The sequence below is a fragment of the Falco punctatus genome, assembly GCF_963210335.1.
Source record: "Falco punctatus genome assembly, chromosome: Z".
In the NCBI taxonomy this organism is placed as follows: Eukaryota; Metazoa; Chordata; class Aves; order Falconiformes; family Falconidae; genus Falco; species Falco punctatus.
This window is the reverse complement of record NC_137586.1, coordinates 74,471,631-74,489,928: the sequence shown is the minus strand read 5'-3', so window position 1 is coordinate 74,489,928 and position 18,298 is coordinate 74,471,631. Positions and strand designations below refer to the sequence as shown.

The 18,298-nt window shown below is 45.3% G+C and overlaps 1 protein-coding gene across 4 annotated transcripts; it reads left to right on the top strand.

Annotated features, from left to right (window-relative positions):
• Positions 1-3,301: 3,301 nt before the first annotated feature.
• SLC46A2 (solute carrier family 46 member 2) lies at positions 3,302-18,224 on the top strand. 4 transcript variants are annotated; one of them, XM_080371029.1, is made up of 5 exons: positions 3,302-10,556; positions 10,660-11,819; positions 13,359-13,442; positions 15,874-16,030; positions 17,523-18,224. In XM_080371029.1, the coding sequence occupies exons 2-5, from the start codon at positions 10,751-10,753 to the stop codon at positions 17,578-17,580; spliced, it is 1,368 nt and encodes a 455-aa protein (XP_080227155.1). In that variant the 5' UTR covers positions 3,302-10,556; positions 10,660-10,750; the 3' UTR covers positions 17,581-18,224. The 4 variants fall into 4 exon arrangements, 3 of the variants coding, with proteins under 3 accessions (XP_080227155.1, XP_080227154.1, XP_080227156.1); XM_080371028.1 differs by having other exon boundaries at positions 3,302-11,819; XR_013924716.1 differs by lacking the exon at positions 17,523-18,224 and having other exon boundaries at positions 3,302-11,819; positions 12,661-13,442; positions 15,874-15,937.
• Positions 18,225-18,298: the final 74 nt, after the last annotated feature.

Genomic DNA, 18,298 nt, shown 5'->3' with positions numbered 1-18,298 from the left:
GGGTGGGGTGGGGCAGGGCAGATGGATGGACAGGGACACCAAATTAAAAAACAAACTAACAACCAAAAAAAACTAAGAAGCAACAGAAGATACCCAAAATGCCATCCGGACGTCCAGATCTCAGGGTCTGCTGCTAGCTCTGGCTGAGCCCTGATTAACTGGCAACGTAACCCTTTGCTTTATCAATGGGGTCATCAGGAAGAAGGCTTTTACAGTAAGCACTGAATGTGGCATCAGTGTGAGCACTCCAGCCCAGTCCCAGGCATCTGTCATCTCTGCAGTGAATCCAAGGTGGTGTCCCACCAGAAGCTGAAAATGTTTCGGGCCTTGTTCCAATCTAGAATGTGGCAGTAGCAGTGAGAAAAACTAACGAAGGAAGAAAAAAAATTGTGCAAAGCTACTTTATTATATGGCCTGTTACAGCAAAATGCATGAGGATTGCAGGGCAGGGATTTGTGCAGCAGCAGTGACATCTGGAGGATGGACCCCACTGACCATGGGAAGACCTTAATTTCCAAGGACTTCCCCTGGAAGCCAGCGTCTGGGATAGATGTGCTGACTGATGGACCAGTCACAGCGCCTACCAGGGCTAAGCTCGTTACGATAGCATCCGTGTTACTAACACAGCAAGCCCTTCGGGATGAGCAAAGGATCAGGAGAAGAGCCGTGGCACATCTCATGAGCTTCCCAGGGGGAGACGGCTGGGATGGGGACCCTAGAAAATGCTGCTGTGCTTAACATGCTCACTCAGTGCCCCAGGCACGCCTCCTCCTCCTGTACAAGCTCCTGGGGTGCACCAGACCTCCCAGCCAGTCCTTGTTGGGAGCAACTGCAAACTCTATTGCCTCAGCAGGCAGTTTGGTGAAGGACTGTGACTGGGCATGCAAAACACTCACTGTGGGGACTGTTGCTGACCTGGAAGGTGTGTGCAGGGCCAGGGGGAAGAGTAGAAGGCTGGAAACAGCTTCATGAAGACAGGAGGGTTTCATGTTGGTCTGCAGCAGACAGACCAGGGTGGTGCATTCCCCCTTGGGGTGACACTGACAAGAGGCTGTGGCTTAGAGTCGGGCAGGACGCTTATGTACAAAGGGCCCCAGCAAGCACTTCTTCCTCTTGTTGCATGTGAGAAACCTGAACTCTCTCAGCCTTACCTTAAAATGAGCATCAAGTCCTCAAGCTGCAACTGAAACACAAGAAGCCAGGAAAATGCTAGCAAAAACACATGGATGATGACATAACCCTTGTGAAGCAGCATTTCACGGAACTTGTGTAAGGCTTCAAATTAACCAGTCATTAGAAAGGAGGGTGAGAGTGCGTGTCTCAGCAAAGCAGCATTGCCATGCAGAAAGGTGGATTTTCCTGATATACAGTGGGAATTAACTTGCCAGGGAGCTTTGTCACTCCCACATTGTGTAGAGGAGCCAGAAAGTATTCAGCCCTACTTAATTGGAGCGAAAGAAGGGAGGTGCTGAAGTAGGACGCTTGCTCCCTCCCTGGTAAAGCTTGTTTACTTCTAGGAGTGCAGCTTTGTGGTACAGCACCGGCCCAAGGTGGACCCACACTTTCACAGTATTACTGTTTCCTGCTCCCTGCCATCTCCTTGCCCTGTGCTGTTCCCTTCTCATTTTCATATGAGGTTACTCACATCCAAAACATGGCTGGTTTTGGGCAGCAAGACTTCTATGAGCACAGGTATCTCACTCTGCTTCCACTGAGCCTCAAGGGATGGAAAAAACCCTCTATCAGACCAAGTCTCCAACCACAGGTCCTGACTGACCACCACTCCAAGGCCCCATCAGCCTCCAACTGGGGTCTCTCCCAGGCTGGTTTCATCTCCTCAGGTATTCAACTGGATTTACACTTCTTTGCCAAAGCACCCCATGGAAGATGGATACACCAAGACCCAGGAGATGAACCTTAAGTGGACCAGATCCAAATGTACCAAAGCACTTTGATACCTAAATACTTCTAAAGACCGTGTTCTTTGAGGGCTACTTGGCAGTGACCTCAGCTGGAAGCCCATGGATTGAGCTTGTGCCAATGCACTATAAAATGATGCGGGTATGTTAGTGGGCTTGACTTGAAATGGTGTTGGGGGGAGGGCCAGGTGAAAAAAAAACTTCTTTTGGTTGCATTATTCATGTCAAAAGGGGCATGACTATAGCTTCTTTTTAATGCTGTGTTTGAGGAAAACAAGTGAGCCAAGCTACAGCCATGGAGTGCTGCAGGAAAGGTAGACTGAGCTCGCAGGAGGTGGAGAGGGTGTTTTTCAAGAGTAAGTTAATTGCAAATTGTAGGACTTGATGTATAAAGCAAGCAAGAATTTCTGGCAGGAATGAAGGGAAAGGAGGGGTAAGTAATGCAGGTCAGAGAAGAGTGGTATGAACAGTGGAAAAAAAGAAAGATAAGTAAAGGAAAATCTTGCTGATGGGAATTTTTCATGCAGGGAGGCATTTCTGAAGCCAACTGAAAGCACGCTCAGATGACGTTTGAGAAGGTATATGGCAAAAAGCATATTTACACAAGCTGCCTAACCAGACAAAAAACTCTGCCAGTTACAGCATGGGTCTCTCATGCTGCCGGGTCCAGACTACGGCGGTGTAGGACAACATTCAGGTCAGCTGTCCTTCTTGGCCACTGTTTGCTGAGACTTCAGCAGAAGGGAGCCAGGAAATAGCTGAACAATTTCACTGCTCATAAGCCCTGTGATTTATCGACATGAAGATTCTTTTGAGTTTATAAATTAAAAGATAAATCAATATAGTCTGTCTAAGCTTTCCAAGCTGTTTCCAAGGAATTTATTATCAGGATGCCCCAGCACTAAAAGATCAAAACAGCATTTCAGTGCCCCAAAAGGCTTTATTTTTCAAATCTTGCTTAATTGCTTGTTCCCTTCCTGGACAGAAGTATGAAATCAGTGTGGTTTTAAATGTCAGAGACATCACTGTCTTGGTTTACTCTGTAGGCATCTACCTGCTTTGCCCTAGGCTGCCCTGGTTATGTGTCCTTGCAGAGGGTGCCGGAAAGGTTATGACCCGGAGGACTTGTTAGCTGATAACAACTCCCACTGGCATCTTGGAGGTGACACTCAACACAAAATCCCTGAAAGTGATAGATACTGCCCCTTGTAAAGTGATGGTGTGGAAGTGCATCACATGTGGCAACAAGAGGCACAAGGCCACAACATCTGCACATGATCCAAGCCCCGCAACAGCAAAGCAACCTCATCTACAGCAGAACAAGAAAAACAAGGTCTTCTGGAGGGAAGAGCATGCACTTGACAAAGCCCTCAGCTGTGTCTCAGGTCCTGCAACAACTGGGAAGCTCATCAGGTGTTAGCAGTCCATTGGGAGGTGACTGCCGCTGGCAGTCTTCCTTTCAAGGGCATCAGTAGCACTCAGGTGGTGACTGAGGTGCACTGCACAAAGGCATGCTGAAATGGGTAAAGTGGCTGGGACATGTCTCTCCACCCACTGTGTGCAGTTAGCAGGAGTTACAAAACCACTCAGAGGAACTCACAAGGAAATGCAAAGGTTGTAGTGGGAAGAAGCGGTGCTGCTCTTGAACAGTATGGGCAATGTAACAATGGGCTATGCAACAGGCCATAAAAGTGTAGTCTTAGCTCAGCAAAGCTTTGAATACCCCAGAGTGCTGAAATGAAAGGGCAACGGAATATAGTAAACACCAGTAACAGCAGCGGTCTTGCCATGTAGCTTAAAATGTATAACTGTATATGTATTTATTCATGCTTGCTAGACATTGAAGAACTGCAGCCTGGAAAAACGTAGCAGCAACAATATTGCTGGAAAGCTGCCTGGACTTTCTTGTTTCCCTGGTACATTTTACCGAATACCTCTCTTCAACTCCAAAATTTCCTGCAGATACAAAGGGACCCTTCAGAGGAAGGAGAAAATGTGCAATATTTAAGTCCCATTAACGTCTTTATACACATACTAGAGTCCTAAGGAAACACAAAATCTGCCAAGACTGTTCATCCACTAGCTGCCTAGGAGGGTGCTAGCTAAAATTCTCCTGAGTAGCATGCAAAGAGACCTGCATTGCCCTATCTACATGAACTTTCTCCAGACTCTGGAGCTTCCTCCTTGTCTGATGCAGAGTTGCAGGCCTGGGGAACCCAAGACACATCTTCCTTGTGGGTCGAGCAGTGCCGACACCTCTGCATGGGGTTCAGAGCCTCAGCAGCCCTTGCTGTTTTCCAGGGAGGTGTCCTCCAGTGCAGGGTCTGCAGCTTGCCTTGCCTCCTCCCTCATCTTGAAAAAGATTACCATTGGTGTCTTCTTCCATTACTGCCTTGCAGCAAAGTGGGTATGGACATGGTACCCCATAGCCTCCCAGCCACCCTCATGGAGGATGTTGACACCTTTCCCTACTGTCCCAGGGATCTCTCCACCCTGCCAGGCCCAGACAAGTGCCCCCATGCTCAGCCTGCCATCTGGATAATTAGCCAGGCGTGGCTGCAGCATGTGTTAAAAAAATGGGGTTATCCCTGTTACCTGCTGTGCCTTGTGACACCAGGTCACTTGGAAGTCCCCAGCATCGACTGAGGAGTGAGACAAACAGTGATAGGTACTGCCATGCAACCTCACACCCTGAAACCAGCTTGGGCTGGGCTCAGCAGCCACCACCAGTTGCACTGAGCAGCTTGTGAGTGGCCCGTGGAGGACCTTCGTGGCCCTGAACAGATGGTGCTCCGTAACCAAAGAAGGGGTTTGAGAGCTTGTTATCAAGTTTCTTGTGGTTTTTATTTCTGAGCTGCAGAGGTTCAGTAAACACTTCTCACTGGAAGACTTGCCACATGGCAAAAAAGGGTGTCAAGGCTCATAAATGTCACCAGAGTGTGCTGCAGCATCTGCAGCTTTTCAGTCATGCATGTGGTTTCTTAGAGTTTTTTAAACAAACGACCTGAATATGTTTGTCAGGATGTTGTGCATAAAATAGCCTGGAAAATTTAAAGATCCAAGTGACTAAAACCATAGTTAATCTTTCTTGCCAATTCCTGTGCTCAGGATCTAGCCTAGCAGAGTATGAGTTACCATCTGCCTGCTCTGAATGTCTGGGGTGAGTGTCACTAAGGACTTACTGCAGGTGATGGCTTCAGCGCTTGGTTTACCTGCCTTCAAAATGTAAATTTAGCCATGCAAAGGGCTAATCTGAGATATGTCAAGTAAAACCAGCTGGATTACCAGGCAAAGGTGCCTTCAGAAGAACTAAGATTTAAAGGAATAACTTATCTTCCCTCCTTTCCTCAAAAAGCACTATGCCTTACACAATGCACAAAGCAGAGCCTGTACCTTTAAGCATTTATGATGCTTTTGAATTTTTCCATCTCTCACCCTAGAAAATGGAGTGGATTCATCCCTTTTCTCTCCACTGCCCTGACGTCCTCTGCCAGCTGCTATTCTCACCTCCATGGAGCTGCAGGCTTATGGAAAGATACTTACTCCCTCTAATTATACCTGGCTAGGGCTGAGTTATCTAGCAAAGGTCTTACCAGCTCAGAAAAATTAGTGCTCCTTTTTCCCTTGCTCTTCTTTTCTTCTCCCTCCCTGCTCACTCCACATGGATGGGTAGCTTACTATTTCTTTTTCCTCCCTTATTCTGCCACATTAACCTTTCCAATATGCTCTGCGTCCTCTAATTCACACCCACACTTAACAGATAGTTTGTCTCCAATCTTATAAATCCCAAGTCAAATTTACTCACACACTCCTACTGAGCTTTTAATCACCCTTAATGCCTTTTCACAGATTTATTATTATTGAAATCTGTTTGAAATCTTTTTGGTACCCATTCACCATTGCCATAAAAGTTTCTAGACCTACATAAAAAATGAAAATGTGATGCAGACAACCAAAATTATTTCTAAATAGCTTTGCAGAACACTTTGGAAACCGAGGGCAGTTTTTGATTTTGAACCAAGTTTTTACAGATTATTGACTGTAGTTCGTCCAGTAGTGAAACTTTTTAATAGTCATATTTCTGCTATGGTTATTTCATTTTTTCCAGACTGTCCAATTTTGCTTTATTCAACGTAGGGTTGCTTAAGCTATGCTTCTAGGATAGTTTATTTCATCCCATTTCTCAACTCCATTGCTGCCTGCACACTCGAACTTTGCAATGCTTCCATGCCAAAGCCATATATGTTGACAACAATTTAAAAAACACAGGAATATTAATGAAAAGGAGGATATGCACACAAAAAATATCATTTAGCACCAGGATTATCTGGGGCTTATCTAAGAACGACAGTAGGATTCGTTCTGTGTTCCAGCTGATCAGGCAGACACCAGGTACCACAAGAAGCTTTTTTTCCTGCTTCCATGGAGAGGATTAATGTTAAGGTACACAGCTGTCAGCAATGTTGATCGCCCAAATTCCTCAAGCTAAAGAAAAAAGAAGCCGGATCAACAAAAAGTGTGTCAAGGATGCTGTGTGTTGTCTTTCCAGCAGAGGGAGAAGCCCACAGGAGACTCAGACAAACCAGGTAAGCAGCAAACTCTGAAATGGGAAACAGACAAAAACATGACACCTCAGGGTGAAAGCAAGACAACACAGGTTTCTGGTGCTACTTGGTCAGCCAGCATCTGTCCCAAAGGAAACTGGACACTGCTGCTGCTTCCAGCTCCTCACTGCTGTCCCATGTTGTTCTCAAAGTGACAGGGAGCAGCAGCTTCTTCCAAAGGAAGGCTGGTTGACCTCCCCTGCCCTGGCACAGGGTCACCCCTCCTCACCTTGCTTCAGTGCACCCCATGAGGTTTCTCCATGGAGAAAATCTGTTCTCCAGCTTTTCTGCAGCCTGTTTGCTCATGTGAGACAGCGAGTGCGGCATCCAGGCATGGGAGAACGAGGCACCACATGCTCACACCGCCTGTGGCCTGGGCTTCCTCTTCCTCCCAGGAGCAGCAGAGGAGAGCTGATCTCCCCACAGGTGATTCCAACATGTCTGGTGGTGCTGCAGCTCCTGACACCAGACTGCTGGCCCAGGGATCTCAGTATCTGAGACACCTCAGGGTGCACCCTTGAGGGCATGGTCCTGCATTTTATTATGCCAGTGCTGAAATTAACAGCTTTGTGCTACAGACACTGGCACCAGCATCATGAGTTTCCAAACAGCCTGGATGTTGTTTTCCAGAGCCAGTGCAACAAGGCTGCTGGGGTAGCCTTTTACATCCAGGCATTAGTGTCTACCATTGGCAGGTCTGGATCCCACAGGACAACTGCCTTGATGGACAAGGATGTCACATCCCTGTGGTGATCCGGGGCTGCCAGGAGCTGCTCCACCTGCCCCATGCACTCAGCTTTCTGTGCAGCCTCCGGTCCTTCTCCACCTCCCCCTGCTCTGTGAGCAGAACCGTGCACCATGTGAGGACGGGGGCAATATATAACTAAACACCAGCTAGTGAGGAAGCCAGCCTCCGAAACCACAAAGAGAAAGAGCATGCCTTGAGCGCTGCAGTCTGTGGTCGTTTATGACAAAGACATATTTTCCAAAGGAAAACAGGTCATCACTGAAATAACTGCTTTTCCCCAGTGTTTTTAACCAGCTCTCCCTCTCTCCAGTGCCATAACACAACCACAATTCCATCTGGGCTCAGACTGGGCACTTCCCAGTCCTCAGTTGTGTCTCCCTGCCTTGCTACTGCCATGAAGCTGCAGCGTGCATCAGGACTATCTGCACATAGCAAGGAAGAGAAGGAGCTACAGAGCTGCTTTATCACCTTGGAGGTGAACTGTCTTGCCAGCCACAGACTATAAATCACAGAGTCCATCAGCAGGCTTAGGCAAGGGAGATGAAGAGGGCTTAACACACCCACGTTGGATTGCAGTCCTAGATGTCAAAAGGACCTTTTCAGACAAGGAATGCTGAAGACCAAGCTCCACAATGCTGGTACCAGCCAAGCTTGGCTGCCCCAGCATATTGAAATCCCTACAGCAGAACTGAGATTTAAGCAAAAAGTGGTTTAACTGTCATAAATGGTATAAAAAAAGAAAAAGCAATACTGTATAGGCATGTATAATATTGCCCCAGGGAGACATTAAACACCTTTATTCAGCCAAACTCACAAATGTCCAATAGCTGGTGAAACATGGTGCTGACTGGGCCTCTAGTGAGCCTGCAGACAGGACAAGTCTAGAGAGGCATGTCCTAAAACAATGTGTTCCTTTTCCAGCAGGCTACACGAGTGTATTTTTGCTTTTAGGCTAGTCTCAGTGATTCTGTAGGTGCATTTTTTTAAAATGTCAAGAGCCACTCTCTTAAGGCTTTTAAGGCTCCACTGTGTTTATGGAGCACAAACGTGTTTTAAAGTGGATGCAAATGTCCCTATAAATATTAGTAATATGAGAACTGGGCCCCATGGAAAAGCTGATGCTAGGGAATAGTAATTTTGAAGTCTTTGTGGCATCAAATGAATATGATATTCATGAAAAGTATTTTGCAGTGGGAAATAGTGTGGAGCCTGGGTTAAACTCTTACTTTAGCACTCACAGTTTTGCAATTACTGACATGAAATTATATGCTTTCACAAGAACTAGCTCTAAAAAAATACATTTAATGTGAACAAACACTCAGAATGTCCTGGAAATATATATGTAATTCATGAGATCACTAATTGCCTTTAGCACAGTTCATTAGCTATCGGGGCCTGAGTAGCATTAAGCATAACGCAGTACCACTGAAATGTCAGGTGTGTCAGATGAATAGGCCAGGCAGCCTGTACGTGCAACAGAGTATAGGGGGGAAATATCCCTTATTTAATTGCTGAACAGATCTGCAGTCTCTCAAGTGTAGTGCCTGTAACATACCTCTGCACTCCAAGATAACCAATGTCCCAAATAGAATCTTAAATGGGACAACGTCATTTATCTTTGCCTCTAGTATCTGGTGGAAGAGACGGGGCTCCCTGAGTGAAGTGAAATGTGGCAGTTCCTCTAGTTGCATTTGTTGATTTAACTGGTCAAAGGCTGATGCTTTGGGGTTTTCAGTAAGGCTGTCTGGAATTTTCATCCTCTGGAAATACTCCAGGGTTTGGAGAAAAAGATTTGTCCCGCTTCTGAATAAAAACTAAAGAAACTAGACACATTTTGCAGAAAATCAGGGAGAAAAAAAGCCAACTGTTGGAACAAGCCATATTACATTTCACAGATGACTTGGAGTCTTTTGGCCTGGCAAAAAACCAAACTCTCTGGTGAAACCACAAATCATTCTAGCAGTCCATTCGCCACTCTTTTCCCTCTTAGTTCATGGGACCCTTTTTCCTCGAATTGAAATATAAACCAAAAAATATTGCGCAACTGAACTAAGAGTGTTAAAAATTAAACTCTTGAGCCAGGAGTTCACAGGCACTCGGTAAATGTCACCCGAATCAAGAGTGCAACAGTTAGAGGTTTTAACATTGTTCTTGCAAATTAATCATTAATTTATTTTTTAAAGTAATCATTATAACTCTCCATAGAAAAGATTGTTATCCTGCTTGTTATGATTCACTAAACCATTGCAGAATGAGATCATTATCATTTAAGTTAGCATTTTTGAGGTTGTCAAATATCCTCCAAGTATTTCCTCCAGCTGTGACCACAAGCATCTTCCTTGGAGCTGGTGGCCTGCTTGCACCATATCCTGCTCCAAGAACTTCTTGTGCCTCTGGGCAGCCACACCATTGTGCCCGCAAGGACCCAAAGCCACTTGAGGTGGGTTGTTTTGCTTGATCCCCTTGGGCAGCAGCAAAATCAGAGGCTGATTTCAAGCTGCAAAGCTTTATGTGGCATCAGCAACTGCAGAGAGTCACAGCCACGGCCCTGAGAAGCTGAGACTAGAAAATGCTTCCCTGGAGGTGGGCTCCCATCCACCTCAGCCTCCAGCTCAGTTGGCTGATGACTGGGGTGGAGCAGTCACCTATGCCTTTGAGTAAATTGGGACTTTTCTCCTCCTTTTGGAAATTCCCACATTGTAAAGCCAAAGGACATAGCAGGCAAAGTAGCAGCAGTGGGAGGCTGGTTTCCAAAATAGACTTTTTCCCTTTTAATTTCTTTTTGGTGTAATTTCTTGACTGCGTTACTGAAACAATGACATAAGGGGTACGATGCTGCAACAGAGCAGACAGGATCAGGTAAAAGCAAGAAGAGCCAACAACATATTTATGTAGGAGAAAGGAAAAAGAGCTAGCAGTAAGGGGAATTCACAAATTACCTGACAAAAAAAGCACACAGCCATCCCTTGACCCTGCAGTCACCTTGAGAGTCCTCTGACATATGAAGGATGTCAAAAGGAAAAAAAAAAAACACAACCAAAAACCAAGCCCAAACAAACAAATCACCACCCCAAATTGCAGCAAGTACTTGGTCATGGCATTTTCACTTCCTAAACTGGAAGAGAGAAATCCTCCTGGGTCATCTGACTCTTGAAATTGTACCAGGAAGAGAAGCAGCAGCAGTCGGCAAGTGCAGGGCGTTCTCCAGCTGTACAGAAGTCTCTCGCGTGTGGGCCGAAGATCAGAGCAGCACAAGGATATGCAGGCATGCATATACGTAGCAAGGTGAGGTGCAAATACCCTCCCAGCCAGATCATCTCTTGCACAACTCTCTGCTTCTGTGCAGCCCGTCAGACTTTTGTTTTTACCTCCACTGCTCCTCTCCAAGCATGTGTCCAGAGCTGAGCTTCTGAAGAGCCCTTCCTCCCGCGCTTCTACTTGACAACAGCTGTTCCCAGGAAGAGGCAGTTGCCAGAAGCATGGTGGGGGTGACGGTGATGAGGACATGGATTGAGCCAGTGGTCGCAGGTTCCCAAGTGGCCAGCGCCTTCTATGACACGGCACTGTTGCTGGTGGTGAAGAACTACTACAACCAGACCAACACCACCACTCCTTCACATGCATTGGAAGATGCTCAGCAGAAGGCTGTCTCTAACTTTTATATCATCTACAACATAGTCCTGGGCCTGAGTCCCTTGCTGTCAGCCTATGGTTTGTCCAAGTTGGGGGACAGGATGCATCGGAAGATCCCCATCTGCTTCCCTCTTCTTGGCTATTTGGGTTCCAAAACTCTCCTACTCCTCCTGCTCCTGCTGGGCTGGCCGATAGAGGTGATGTATGGGGCTGCTGCCTTCGATGGGCTGATGGGCGGTTTCACCACACTCTGGGCAGGCATCATGGCTCTGGGATCCCTGGGGTCCTCCGAGAGCAGGAGGTCTCTGCGGCTCACCATTATTGAGCTGGTGTATGGCCTTGCTGGCTTTCTTGGAAGCATGGCATCTGGCTACCTCTTTGTTGGCTTCAGTGACCACTATCAAGAGGGCACTGTGCTGGTGGGCTGCAGCATCGCTTGCTATGCTTTCTGCCTCCTCTACAGCATTTTTGTCCTGATAGCCCCCAAGCCAGCAGCTTCCTGCTCAGCCAAAGCTAGGAGTGCAGAGGAGGTAGGCAGCCAGCTACCTGTCCACACAGGAGTAGCAGCAGCGAGCAGTTCCCAGCCTTCAGAGAGCGGCAGCTCCACTTCAGTATCCCCCTCAAAACTCATCATCATCCTGTTGTTTGTGGCAGCAGTCCTCTACGACCTTGCTGTGGTTGGTGCAATGAATGTACTCCCACTCGTCTTGCTCAGGGAGCCTTTAAGTTGGAATGCCGTGGAGATTGGCTATGGCAATGCTGCTGGGTATGCGATCTTTGTCACCAGCTTCCTAGGGGTATTTGTGTTCTCCAAATACCTGAGGGACATTACTATGATCATGATTGGAGTGGCATCCTTCAGCGCTGGCATCCTCATCATGGCCTTCATGCAGTGGACGTTCATGTTCTACATCGGTGAGTCAAACAGCCAGTTGCACAAGCGAATGCACCCTGAGAAAGGGGCTGGGGTGTTTTGGTGTCAGGAGGAGAGCTTTTTCACTACTTCACCAGGAGTTTGGGAGCAGGGAGCTAAGCAGACCATCACAGGAACAATTTCCAAAAGAGCTTTAGTATCATTCCCCTCTCCCCATATCTCCCTTTGTACTCTTAGACTCAGCACCCTACAATACCCAGATAAGGCGTGCGCTCCTGCTGAGGCTTAGTTTAAGGTCAGTTGACTTGTAATTCATCACTTGATCATAACCCGGATCTGAGCAGGGGAACAACGCTCACACCACGGGGCAGTGGGAATTGTTGCTGGCTCTCTGTACTAGTTGGAAAACGCTGCTGCATTAATGGGAAGCACTTGCTTCTTGTGAGGAAAGGCTTAAGGCTACAACAGAAATAAATTGGCAAAGGTTTCCTATTAAGCAAACATCTTGAGGTATGATTTATTTTTGTTACGTTAAGGTATTTACAGCCAATAGGAAACTTAACAGTGAAACACTGGAGCTGCTTTAGCAACTAAAATATCATAATAATGTCATGTACAAACCTTGCACTACATAAATGACAGAGGTAACAATAGATGAGGCAGCATCCCACAATAAAGGAAAGGCAAGTTTATTGCTGGGAGGTAACCTCTGCAGAAACACAGAAAACAAACCCCAAGAACTGCATCCATTGTGGCAGTGAAATGGATTATTCATATCTGACAGAGTATCATGTCTTGCGTGGCTTTGAGGTTTTGCTTCTGCAAGTGAGAAAATTATCTGAGAGAAATGGCCTGAAGTGATTTTTCTGTCTGCTCCTACAGGGAATGAGAAATTGAAAAATCAAAGGAAATTATTCTAAAGGGAAAGACGGTAGGATATTATACTTGCGTACTAAAGCAAACATTGAGTGATATTTTGTTTAAGCAATCAGGCTAGGGAACAAAAGATAAAAAAAATAAAATAAAAAATGCTTGTTTAATATTGAGTCCACTACGAATGCATGCTGCTACACTGCAGGATGCTTATTCCCTGCATTGCAGTAACAACTTGGTACGCTAGACATGGACCAGGTCTTCACTGAGGCCGGTTCTGCCGACAGGAAGTTAATTCCAGCTCCCTAAGAGTTTCCATACTAGAGAAAGCCTAAAAAACTGCAAGCCAAAAGCACTGAGACAGAAAACAGCTGTAGTGTTATGAAGTTATCTGCCAAAGCCCTATAACATGGGGTCCTCCCTCCGCTGGTTAGACTCAAGCCAGCCCCAGGGTCTCAGAGGACTCTGCTATAGACCACAGCTGGTTTGGGCAAAGTACCTCTGCTAGTGGGAGCAATAGGTGGCTTATCCACCATCGTTTGGATGAAGTGAGACTCTACGCTCCTACCAAAAATGTATACCTCTTTCTGGTACTCAAGGGACAAGAAAAGGTGAAGCAAAGGCCCTCCCAAGCCAGAGGCATGTGGTCTTCAAAAGCAGTGGTTGTTGAAGGTACAGATGATAATGACATATTCATTGCATTGCAGCACGGGCAGTGATGCTTTTTTCCCTCATACCCTTACCAACTATCAGGTCCATGATATCCAAGCACGTTGAAGGATCCTCCTATGGTAAGTACTTCGGTTACCTTACTGATCAAAAAAACCCCAAATCCCTCCATTCAGCCTAAGGTACAAAGCAAAAGGTAAGTTATTGCTGCAATCTGTGCTTTGCGTAATAAAACCAGAACAGCTGGTAGCACAAATGGGAAGGGAAGAGCTATGAAACTTGCAGGACAAGACTGTCACATCCAAACTTCTCACCCTTGGTTGCATCATCATCATTTATCTACAAAATATTCAGCTCGTGCTTCAGATTACTATCGGTATGCAGCTCAAAGGTAAGGAAAGTGTCTGAGGTGCTGCTCAAAAACAACAGTACTCCAAGGAAAACCAAGAGAAGATGATGTTGGGTTGAAGCACTGTGATATTCACACCATTTATATTTGGCTGCTCTTACTTCCAGTTTTGGGAGGGATAGATTCTTTTTTCAGTTACGTTCTCTACACATCTACAAGCATTACCTCGCAATTTGTTCCAGCCTGACCATGATTTAACCAACAAAAAATAGCCTTTGCATAAAAATTGACTTTTTTTAGTAAACTGGAGCTGAAATTATTTTCTATTAAAAATATATTAGAAAATAGTAAAATGTATGTATTTTACAACATATTGAAGGCTACCATTTTTATCCCAGTGCATTGGGTTTAGACACAACAGATGGGACTGGCCATGCATTCAAATAGCAGCTCAGGCCCATGACTGCTCGTGCCTCCTCCAAGCATGTTCCCACAGCCATCCTTTCATCCTTTTCCCTTCTGCCATACGAACACAACACTGCTCTGTTACCAGTTCGGTCCTACTGCTTGTGCTCCTGTTCTGCCAGCCAACAGGGTCGATAGATAGCACACACACACCAATACAGAAAATAACCTTGGTTTACTGTTTTATTTCAAATTAACATAGAAAATAAGGCAATATACACGCACACAAAGGATTAGCCTACGATAGCCTGATTCAAGCAATAGAACAGATAAGCAAGGCAATGTGCCCAATCATTACTACTCACGGTTAGGTACAGTGAGTAAGATACATACATTGCCAATTGCCCTAATACATTACCATGATCCAGATCCGCAGTCGCTGGGGAGCCCCTGCTGCAGCGAGGATTTGGAGAGCCTGTCCCCGCACTGGGAGGTCCCACGCAGGGCGTCCCTTCATAGGTGAGGTCTCCAAAGTTGCTGCAAGAGGGTCCAGCTTTTATACTGTTGAATAAACAAGCTCACATCATTCCAAATGCAGAAACATCTGGTTTCACACTCCTCTCAGATCCCACCGAAGACTGGCCAGGGCTCAGGGAGGAACAAAGGGAGCTCCCTTTATCTACTAGATTTTAACCACCAGTTTCCAAACAAAGCCAAACATCTGGTTTCACAGCCTTGTCCACCCGCCTCTAAGCAAGGGCGCACTCACTGTGTCTTCATTAATGATTATATTTTATCTAAGCTACATCTTTCACTAATAATCATACATATTTCACTAATGATTATGCTTATTTTGCTAATGATTGGATACTAAATATAGATAATGTTTGGTTGGTGGGTTCACCTAGAAGTCAGCTTTGGCTCAGGGTCTGTTGCTAGGCCTCCGTACTTCAGCTCCTCACTGTGCTCTGTAGCAGTCTCACCTACCTTCTACAAACACCATAGCTCACACCCCAAATTAATCATTATTATTAATCATAACAGAGTTTTTCATCTCCACCACAAGCCATACAGGCTGCACCTGATCACAGTAGCAGACCAGGCGGCAGAGCAGCCCTTGCTCCCTGACAGCAGCGTTGCCTCCTGAAGTGAGGTGGTGCGCTGCACTAGTGCTGTGCAGCTGGAGAAGACTGCCAGGGCAGCAAGCTTGGCATGCAGCCCTGACCTTGCTGCCAGTTTGCACGTCCTGGCAGAGCTGGGTTACTTCCCCTTCTCCCATTTACCATCACAGAAAGGGAAGGGTGCACTTCAGCAAAAAAAGGCTGTTTCAACTAGGATTCAGTTTCTGTCTTTCCTCTGCCCTGAACATGATACAAATCAGATTCACCTCCCGGTTTCAGGCATTGTTACCACATTAACCCAGTGGACCACTCTTCCAGCTTTGGGCAGAAGCAGATTCTGAACTAAAAACCTCTTCTGTCCTAAAGATGTTAGCCCAAGACTGCTTTTCTACCTCCTAGGAAAAGGAGCACTTATTGTTCAGTTCATTGCTGCTCTTCCAAGCAGCCACCTCTACATCTAGATTGTTTAAGCAGATAATTTTCTAGTTTCTATGCTTACAAGAGAGAAAAGACATTTAATTCTGGTGTAGAACAGAAGCAGATACAAACTTGTGCCATCTGGCACTTGCGAAGCAGTGACCACATTGCTCTTCCACACAGTGGTGGTCCTGCATTTGTCAGGGAGGTACCAGAGCTGGTTTTTTCTCCCTGGTAACAAACTATTTTCATGTTTTACAGGTAAGGTGTTTGTCATGCTGCAGTTGTCTTTAGTCACCACAGGAGTAGTGACATCTACAGTCTACAACAAGATCTATCAAAACACACTGAACTGGTACAGCAGCTTCTGTTTCATTTTGTCTTTTCTAGTTGGCTGCCTGAGTCTCCTCCCTTTAAGGTAAGGGATAGGAAGGGTTTTGTCCAAAAGGACATACAGTATTTTCTCCTTGATTCCTGATCCTAGGTCTAAAGTGTGTAATATAGATAAGAAAAATAAAACATTTTTTTTAATTTAAAAACAGGGGAACAAAGATCGGTAGAAAAAAAATCTCACAGAAATGAGTTGACAAATATCAGGGAGATTCAAAGAATGAAACTTGCAAGTGATCTAACCAATGTTTTTGATTTTTTTTGTCTAATGTAATATGAATTGCTGTAGGAGGAATGTTTGGCAGAGTTTAAGAGCTGATAACCCCAGGGGACAAAGTCTTCACACAAATGTAGAGCTTGATATTGTGAAAACAGTAATCAGTAGAATGAGGGAATAATCCCACACAAAGTAAAACATTTTTTACAAAATCCATTACAGGTTACTTATTCATTGTGATAGAAAAGAGTAATCCGAGTCTCCCTCGGGTGTTTCTTTCAAAGAAAAATCATTACCACACTGAAGGAAATGGTTATTTTTCTGATCCCAGTGAATTTGCCCAACTGTACAGCTACAGAGTGACTGAGAGGTACAATTTCAAGAACAAGTTTTAAGCACAAAACCAGCTTAATTTGAAGAGAGAAAGCTGAAACAGCAGCTCCACCTACTCTTCCAGATTTTTTGAAGAATCTCCCTCCATATCCCACTTTGACTGTCGCCCCCTTCCAAGACCCTCCAGCTCATTGCATTACTAGAAACAGCAAGACTCTTCTAGTATGAATATTAAAATGAATAGGGATAACGTCAGTATTTAATCCATGCTGCAACAACATTTTCATTCATATATAAGGCAGGTATTAGACAGGTTGATGTCTGATCCCAGGCAAAATTCTTGCCCAGTTTTGCTATATTTTTTTAAAAAAAATAATAGTGCTTTTAGACTTTCTGCTATGTATACCAACTTCAGTGTTATCATTTAGATAGGAAAAGAAAAAGCAACACTACAGAAAGCTCCTATACCATCAGCTCTGCCTCATCCAGAGCACCGTAGGCCTTCTGGGCTTGTGAACACATTTGACACTTGGTGTCAGCAGTACTACAAGTGTGAAGTGTGGGAAAGACTACGTCACACTCGTCATTCCCCAGCTCTGCTTACTTTGTATTTTCCAGCCCCAAGTGACTTGCTTCTTATGCACAGCCCTGCTATTTTAACAGCAAGTCACTGCTAGCTATTCAACTGCTTTTTAATACAGGCTCCAAATAGAACTTACCACGATTATCAGCACAATCACAACTCATTAAGACTTTTAAGTCTGAAAGATGACAAACAGTGCTTGCTTGTACACAAAAGTAACTTAGAGAGAGGCTGGCAGATCCTTGAGAGGAATCATGCAAGCACACAGCTAGATCCAGACGCCTCAGCAAAGTTTAACCTAAAGAACTGATGGGAAAAAAAGCAAACTAATTTGAAAAAGCAGCTTGCTAGCTCTCTTGTAACCTGCATTTTTATTGCTCTTTACAGCATCGTGGCCATCAAACAACGTTCAACCACTGGCTCCCTTGAGATTCTGACCAAGTGACAGAGGCTGTATCAGCTAAAGCATCTTTTGTTTTTTATCAAGTCTCTGAGCTACCACACAGTGGAAGGTTTGCAAAGCATTAGTCCCCACGGTTATCATTACAGGAAGCATCTTACTTTGTTTCCATTTCACAGCATGCCACAGCCTCTCAGCCACCGAGCTCACCCAGGACAAAGAAGTGTGCCTTGAGATTTCTACAGTACATAGTCTTGCAGAGTATGTGCATTGGCTACTGCACACCAGCAATCTTGAGATCATTTGCTTTCCTGCTAGGCTGGTTAGCAGTAGTGCAGAGGGACATGAACAGGGTAGAAAAATAGTAAGTGTTTCTAGACTCATCATTCAATGTGGAAGAGGAAAGCAGAAGATCAGTTTTCCATTAGTTCCTTTTTGTCTGTTCATTCAGAAACCTCAGGGCAGTTCTGACTTTGGCTGATGAAGCAGGGGTCCACAAGCTGCGTGCTGCACATGCACAGTTGCCAGCAGAGCACACCTGCTCTCCAAGTGCTACGGAATATGTGTCAGCCCAGCTGATGATCAATGTTACGCAGAAGACCGCTAAATACAGAAATACCACTGTAAAAAAAAATATGTAAGATTAAGACATTTTTGGTAATCCCTACAATAAAACACTCCTGAACAGATGTTCATGCCCCTGACTTCTGGAGGATTGTCCTACTGTCCCTGGCAGTGCTTCAACAGAGTTCATGGGAGGCCA

Bases quoted from the DNA above. Each gene is read 5' to 3' on its own strand.
- SLC46A2 (XM_080371029.1), top strand. From the start codon at position 10,751: ATGGTGGGGGTGACGGTGATGAGGACATGGATTGAGCCAGTGGTCGCA. The intron at 11,820-13,358 runs GTGAGTCAAACA...ATTGCATTGCAG, and splicing joins GACGTTCATGTTCTACATCG to CACGGGCAGTGATGCTTTTT. The intron at 13,443-15,873 runs GTAAGTACTTCG...CATGTTTTACAG, and splicing joins CGTTGAAGGATCCTCCTATG to GTAAGGTGTTTGTCATGCTG.